The 8,136-nt window shown below is 42.1% G+C and overlaps 1 protein-coding gene across 1 annotated transcript; it reads left to right on the forward strand.

The window, feature by feature from the left end:
- Positions 1 to 812: 812 nt before the first annotated feature.
- Positions 813 to 3,706, forward strand: calm2a (calmodulin 2a (phosphorylase kinase, delta)). The gene is made up of 6 exons (XM_061285743.1): positions 813 to 956; positions 1,617 to 1,647; positions 2,434 to 2,577; positions 2,652 to 2,758; positions 2,842 to 2,977; positions 3,052 to 3,706. The coding sequence occupies exons 1-6, from the start codon at positions 954 to 956 to the stop codon at positions 3,078 to 3,080; spliced, it is 450 nt and encodes a 149-aa protein (XP_061141727.1). The 5' UTR covers positions 813 to 953; the 3' UTR covers positions 3,081 to 3,706.
- The last annotated feature ends 4,430 nt before the right edge of the window (positions 3,707 to 8,136 follow it).

The raw sequence follows: 8,136 nt of genomic DNA on the forward strand, positions 1-8,136 counted from the left end.
TTTGGCAATTAATAATTGTAAAGAGAGCGTTGTTGCAGGTATAAACTGGTTCTCCTTGCATCTACCTTCTCTCAACCTCCTCCTCATTCTCTCTCATTGGAGCAGGCCCGAGACAGGTGGCCACTGGGAAACAGAAGTGCAGTCAAGCATCAGCTGTCATGCTATCAGATACTCCCTTCGCACTAACGGCATAATTAGTTCTGAAAATGTGCCATAGAGAGCAATGCATGCAGCAAATATGCGTACATATAAATGACCCATGGCTAACAAATTCAATACATGAATCTCATTATGCATGCATAATTTCCCAAGCTGGGATAGCAGTTTTAGACTACATCCATGGTAATGAAATTAATGTACTGTAAAGTGATATTAGCAAATGCTCTAAATAAATAGATGCAAAGGAGTTAAGGAGTTCCCCTAACACAAACTAGCTTGCTTAGGATGAAGTACTAACAGACAGGATGTCCACTCTATGGCTACTGGCTAAGATGCAGCGAAACGCAGAGAATGGGGAGTGACGCATTGCAGGTACAAACAAACCAATCACAGAGCGCCATTTCTTTCAGCTAGGGCGTGTGCCTAATCACATCCAAAGCGTGGGTATTCATACTCCATAAACTAGACCAGCGTCAATTCAAGTTTATAATTCGTCTCAACCGAGTCTGAACCCGCACAGAAGACACACGCGCGGGTAAAGTCGTATTTTGTAAATTCTTAAATGTGATTGTCGCTTCAGGAAGTCTCAAACGTGTGGTTTTAGTCAGTAAAAAATGGCAGCGAGCGGAGGGATATTGAAAAGGGGAGGAGTTTCGAATAACGGTTAAAGGCGAGCCCTGTTGCGGTAGGTTACGGTTAGTTCATCGTTCGGGTTGGCAGTGTGGCGACGGTCCGTGCTAGCATAGGCGTGCAAGGGATTTTTGTCGTCAACAAGCAGATCCTTCAACGTTGAAATGGTAAGCGACAAAACACCGTTCTTCGTCGTTTCTTACTTTTATGGAGCAAAGTGACGGATCCATGATTGCTGTCATCGGCACCGTTTACGATGCTCCCCATATGCCGCAGCGCTACCGAATACATATCTGTTTAATTGGCGCTAATGATCCTTAATTCCTAGTCTTAAAGTAAGTCTTAACCTCGGCTGCCTCTGTCTCAAAATGAAAGTCGTACATGCAAGCGCGTCTGTCGTTTTTGTGTAAACTCTGTTCGGTACTTTCATACGTATAATGCACAACTCTATTATGTAATTGTATCTCATGAAAGCGCATGTTACTGTTGCTTGCTTCTCCGTCACCAAATAGCACGTGACGACTGTTGCGTTACAATACGCGACGTTTCTTTTTATAAAGTGTTGAGCATGCTCTCGAGAGACTCATTAACTCATGCGGGATACGGTTCTGTTGCCGCCAAATTGCAAGGAAACGTCATGCATTGTGTGGCCATGTTCTCGTGCGAAAAAGCTCCACTGGAAATGGACGGCATGTGCAGGGGTGGGAGGTGATCTGTGCGTCCCATTTGGATGACTAAAGTTGCAATCTTCACTTGAGCCGTTAGCAACGCAAGAGTACTTTGTCATGCAGATTTGTCATTTTTGAATTATTGTGTTTTCTGTCCAGGCTGATCAGCTTACAGAAGAGCAGATTGCTGGTAAGCCATCCCGTATATTGCTCTTGAGCTGCTTTCCTCCCATTCTTCAAATAAAGGCCCGCATTATTGATCAATACAAGATTTCTATACTTTCCTCTTATGGCGACCTACTTGTTTTCAGATTAATGAATGAAAGTGTATTGGCAATGTTGGCTTTGCCCATGCAAAATGTAGCACTGCATCTAATAAATGATGTAATCTGGCAAGGCTGTGTGTTCAGTGAGCATGATGTCCTTTGCCCAGGGTGTGTCCTCCATGGAATGAAGACATCTAGGACAAAGCTTTAATGCGTTTGTTATTAATGTGGCTTTCTAAAATGCCAGTGCTTATCAGATGTGACTGTTTTTTTCCCCAATCAGTTCACATCTCTGTTACACTGTTGCAGGACTTGATTACCTGATTTTTGCTGTCAAAATGTTTCAGTGGCAGTTTTAGATGTTAAGTTGCTTAAGAACGAAGCACAATGTGTTCTGTGACGTCGGACAGTGGCTTGCAGTGGCCACCCAGTACCATATTTTTCGTCGAACACTTTGGCCTTTTCTGTGTTGATCCTGCAAATAGGTTGTTGGATGCCACAACATGGGCCTCATTGTACTTGAGGAGTGGGTCGTTTTTCATCTCCCATGGTGCTGCTAAATAACAGGCTGTCATACGCCTGTTACCTGGCCCTCTGTTTGCTGTCACTCTTTGTTGAACAGAAAGCATTGCCCTGTGGTGTATGAATACCTTGAGTTGGTATTGGAAAACATGAGTGACCTAATTCCTCTGTTGTGGCTTTCCCCTCAGAATTCAAGGAGGCGTTTTCACTTTTTGACAAGGATGGAGATGGCACCATTACCACCAAAGAGCTGGGGACTGTCATGCGCTCTCTTGGGCAGAACCCCACCGAGGCCGAGTTGCAGGACATGATCAATGAGGTGGATGCTGATGGTGAGCGGCTCGAAACCGTTCTCGGGGTGTGGAAACTCTGAATCCCCCTCCTTGACATATTTGGCATTTTGCAGGAAACGGCACGATAGATTTCCCAGAATTTCTGACAATGATGGCAAGAAAAATGAAGGATACGGACAGCGAGGAGGAGATCAGAGAAGCTTTCCGTGTCTTTGACAAGGTATGCGCACCACTAAACGCACGCACGCACGGGCGGCCGGCTTTGGCGTGAACGCTGAAAGAGGTTCTTGGCAAAACATTCAGGATGGCAACGGCTACATCAGTGCTGCTGAGCTTCGTCACGTGATGACAAACCTCGGGGAGAAGTTAACCGATGAAGAAGTAGATGAGATGATCAGAGAAGCAGACATTGACGGCGATGGACAGGTCAACTATGAAGGTCGGTACATGGAATTGAGATTATAAATATTGTCCAGAAAGGTTAACACCTTTTCATTTTTCTCCCCTCTGCAGAGTTCGTACAAATGATGACGGCGAAGTGAGGGCCTTGTACAGATTTCATATATAAATACTTTGCCTTTTATCTTTGTGTAATTTATCTGTAAAATCTTATAACCCCCCTGCGTCCCTGCCCCCTACTGCTGTCCAAAGGAACTGCATGTAAACTGCATAGGCGCTTGTCCCCATGTCCCTTTTTTCTTTTGCTGTCATGGTGTTTGAGTGACAAACGGTCAGCCACGCAGATGCCTGCGGAGGCCCTCGGGACCCCAAGGACCGACAGACTCTTCTGTAATGTACTCGGGGCCTTTTCTGGCGAGGCGACATTGGAAACCTGTCAGCTGGTTGTAACTTGGCAACACTGTTGGCATGGAAACAATGTAGAGGAGTTGAAACTCTGCATGGACTATGGACAAAGTATATACGGGAAATCTCAGCATTGCACTACTGCAAAAAAAATGACACGGGTCTATCTCCTAGGTACTCGTACAAACTCTTTTTGTATCTGCTGTTCTATATACCAGAAAATTACATCTTGCCATGCTTTTTAATGATTTACTCACTCATTTCTTTCTTTTTTTTTTTTTTAAATGGCCTCTGGTCATGCCTCAAACAATCCATTCCAAGTTGTATATTTTTGTTTTCCAATAAAATTTACAATCTACCCGCATTTGAAAATTGGTCTTGTTTTCTCCGTTCTAATCAAATTTTTTAGCTTGTTTTTGTATCGATTTTACTTGGGGAGCATGCACGACAGTACTTGACAAACTAGTCAGCTGCTGTCCCTGATTGATATGATCCTGTTGGCATGATCAAAGTTAACTGCCACATGTCTTAACTTGGGGTGGAGCAGATATAAGAAACTGGTGTGAATTAAGGTGTATCTGTTTTGTTTTCTAGTTTGTTACAGTAGCCTGCAAAGATATTAGGTTTGTTATTTTGACAGAATAAAGCTCTATTGTGTATTACTGCTTCCTGTGGATTCTGTTTGCCTCCCTTTGAGTAAGCACAAGTTAGTACATTCATTAACCATATGTTCGCCTTAGATGTGACTATATATAATTCTTTACAATATAAGATTGGCTCTAATTTTTATTAAAAAAGAAGTGTAATTTTAAGCTCCCACCCCCCCATTTCAGACACAGCTTCCATGTACCTGCAATTGTATCTTCCCCTAGACAAGTCTAAAGGTAGGTCTCAAGTGAGCCAGCATGTTTAAAAATTGATCGCTGCTATAGAAACACTCACACTTTTAATGGTGCAAAGGTGTCAATGGATTTCCGGTCAGCCACATTGTCAACAGTGCAGAAATGAGTCAAATGTAGCATGATGCTTCAAGAAGAAAAAAAAAAAAAAAGATGTACGTTGGGCAGGTAACATACTCAGGCTTCTTTCTATAGTCTAAAAGCACGTGTAGATTAATTGAATGCTTAGTGGAGTAAATATGTTTTTTTTTAGTAGGTTCAAATGTATTTGCCATTTTTTGCATTTGTGAAAAAATGTCGGGCATGAAACGCTATGAATATATTCTGTCTATTCAGTTTGACGCACAGCCGCTCTCTCTTCCCATCACAGTGGTGGAGATAATCTTCAATCTTTTCCTAACTTCCTCCTCTCATTTCAAAAATGGAAGGGCACGCCCCTCTCCGTTCTTTTGCCCCAGCTTTCATTTTCTTCTCTGCGGGCATGTTATGTTTTGGTCAAGCATGCAAAAGATCACCTTTCCACCTGTAAGTATCTGATGGCCAAGATCCCTTCTTCTGTCTTTTCAGCCAGCTCCCACAAAAGGCTTTGTTTCAAAACACTTTCAATAGGTTTTGGTTACAACTTGTGACCTACTGTAATGTGTATATGTCACGCATGAGCGGCTTATGACAACCCCAAGAGCCAAAGAAAAGCGATTCCCCTATTTGAAGACGCGTGAGGGTCAGCTTAGGCTCATATTGCAGAGCGTTGCAGCCTTAACCGTGTCACCATGCTGGGAGCTGATGGATATTTGACACTGGTTGGCAGCTGCCGAGTGTTGACACAGAAGGAAAGGCGCAAAGAAATCCCCAGGGTGTTATTACTGCAGAGTTGGGAGCACTTTTCGGCTCTTAATGGTGTCACGGTGACTCCAGGACATGCTAATTGTCAAAGGTTAAGCTCATTACTCAAATCCTGCGACAATTGGATCGCGCACGTATGAATATACGGCATCTTATTGATTTTAAAATTTCATAGAAAGTTAGTAAATGTCAGCGGACAGCTGGCCGGTTATATTGTTCTCCCGTTACGACCGCATGCAGTACCACTTGACACGTGACCCATTTGAGTGAATTTTGTCCCCTTCAGAAGCAAGAATCAAATCGGGAACGGCCATTTGTCTTATTAGTACAACGAAGGAACGTATATATACATCTATATATCAGGGGTGTCAAACTCATTTTTTTCGCGGGTCGCATTGTAGTCATAGCTTCTTTGGGAAGGCCATTATGACTGTCAACCCAAATAAATGTATGAGCACCTCACTTTATATGCAGTAAAAGCTACAAAACAAACTGACAAATAACTCGTTTTCAAATCAGACGAGTAAAAACTGGTCAAATATTTAATAATAATAAAAAAAGAAGAGATTATTAAAAGTGAAGGCAATTTGCAATTCTAGTAATGACACAAATTTGATGCACAAGTTGTCTTCGCGGGCCACATAAAATGATGTGGTGGGCCGCATCTGGCCCTCGGGCCTTGAGTTTGACACCTGTGATCTATATACACGTATATATTTGGATATATATATATATATATATATATATATATATATATATACGTAGCATATATACGTGTATATATATATATATATATATATATATATTTTAATGTATATATTAGCCATCCCTCCATTGAACTAATCAGAGGAATGACCGGGGTCAGGCAAATGATCTGTTCTGTCAGCCTCTTCTTCCGTGTGACACTCTTTAGTCTGACATTTTAAGAGCAGCGCCCATGCCAGTGCTGCTGTCTTCATCCAGTAATAGAATAAATGAAATTGACCAAACCTGTAGCCCTTTAATGTTTGGACTGATGTTTATCTGCATGGATTTTGTAGTCTACCAAAAGCGTAATAAGCTTGATTTGTTGCTGAAATCACTTTAGCGATGTCAGCCAGGAAAGCAGAATGACTGCGACAAAGGGTACTTTATTCCACTTAACTCCATGTTCCCAGTGTTGCTCTCATCCTTCATGTCTCCTCTGCATTGCTCTCACTCCTCGCTCTTGTTGGCAGCTATGCCTTCCTACTATCTCAGCCCTGCGATGCACTCAGGAGGAGGAATGCTGCTCAGCCATGCGTCACATGCACATAGCTTAGTGTGGCATGCTGCTCCCCCAGATAACACATTCAGTATTATGAGCCAAGGCAGTGGCACACAATAAAGCAGCTATTCTTATCGCTACCTACTTTGCATACTCTCCTTTCTATCGGCAAAAAAACAACGCGGCCAATAATGTTGGGCGAGGACAAAAAATGCAGTAATGATGCGAGGTAATAGTGGCGTTCATTACTGGCCAACGGGGAGCAATAACAAACTATGCAATTTTTTGATGTATTAATCCGGGACTACATGCTAAGCATACTCAGAACATTGAGCATTTAATACATCCATCCATAGCTCACGTGGCAAGGATATTTACAATACTTTTGTTGTATTGGTACATGAAACTATATGTGAGGTGTGTAATAGGTGACATTATGTGATTACACTCACAGGAGCTAAAAAAAAAATTTGAATTGTGTGATGTTGCTCTCCATCTTTTTATCCATTCATCCAGAAAAAAACATTTGAGAGGTGACTGATGTTGGATGAGAGGGTCTGGCTCACAATCTCTGTTATCTTTCATCCTGAAACTGTTTAATGGGATGAAGTCCTGGGGTCTCTTTGGGTCATCCACTCTCTTCTACACCCTTATGGACCTTGTTTTTTGGAGCAGAAAATAGGTTTTCCCAAACTCCAAGCTCCCACAAAGCAGAAAGCAATGAATGAATGAAAGATCTGAAGTATGGTGAGCAAATAAGATCTGCTCAGCTTCATAACACTACTACATTGTGTCTGAAGGCAGCTTTCAAAGCATTCAAGGTCACTATGGAGAACACAATAAAAATCCATCTCAAAATCAAATGCACTGAATTCTCTTTCTAGTGAGGACAAACACTGCACTGTTTTTCTATATTTAGTCAGCCTGACTATCTTGTTGGTAGTATGCTCTTCATCAGTAATAGTAGGACAAATGACGGAGTTTGAGTCACGAGTGCAAACACGAGAATGCTAGACAGTGGCATCACTAAAGTGTTTTATGTGGGATGGGCTTTGTCATGAGATCAGCGCGGCACATTAGCACGTCCGTGTCGAGGCTGCCATTTGAATCTCAACCACTGCCTTTCACACTTGTGAACACAGAAGATAGGAAGATTGAAAGAAGGATGTGGCATGCGTATCATTGTTCACTGAATCCCTGTTGAACCACGAGCAGCTATTCTTCCTGTTCAGGCCAAGCCCTCGATAATCTGCGTCTCTCAACCTTTGGAGCCCTCCCTGGTTTCTTATCTCAGTCATCTCTACAGTTTAATGCTGATCTGACATATGTCTCATAGTGACGACTTAACACCCCCCCCCCCCATCTTTTGCAGGAGTGGCCACCCACCTGCTTCTTGACTGTCAATCAAACTGCCTTTTTGACTTTATGGACTGTGCTGAATGGATGGAATTCAATGGTGCACTTTTAGGTTTCATTTACTATTTCGTCAAATCAAATCTCCATCAGGCAAATCATCTGTATTTACATTCATGAGGGTGTGTCTTGAAGATACATTGAAATCATTTGGTCTCTCTTATGCAGTTTGTTCAGCTTTGCGACAGCCTGTTTTTTCAGGCATTTACAAACGTATTAATTTTTTTTAGACATTTCTGAAAATTTGCTGGTTCAAACTTGCTGATCTCCTATTATTATTATTTTATTATCATTATTATTATTATAGCAGTAGCTTTATGGACTGAAAATGGAGAATCAGAAATGCCAGAGACTCCAAATCTTTGTTTGGCCAAAACAAAGGGCTTGTGGCTG

The sequence above is a fragment of the Syngnathus typhle genome, linkage group LG8, assembly GCF_033458585.1.
Source record: "Syngnathus typhle isolate RoL2023-S1 ecotype Sweden linkage group LG8, RoL_Styp_1.0, whole genome shotgun sequence".
NCBI classification, from domain to species: domain Eukaryota; kingdom Metazoa; phylum Chordata; class Actinopteri; order Syngnathiformes; family Syngnathidae; genus Syngnathus; species Syngnathus typhle.

Bases quoted from the DNA above. Each gene is read 5' to 3' on its own strand.
- calm2a (XM_061285743.1), top strand. The intron at 1,648-2,433 runs GTAAGCCATCCC...CTTTCCCCTCAG, and splicing joins TACAGAAGAGCAGATTGCTG to AATTCAAGGAGGCGTTTTCA. The intron at 2,978-3,051 runs GTCGGTACATGG...TCCCCTCTGCAG, and splicing joins TGGACAGGTCAACTATGAAG to AGTTCGTACAAATGATGACG.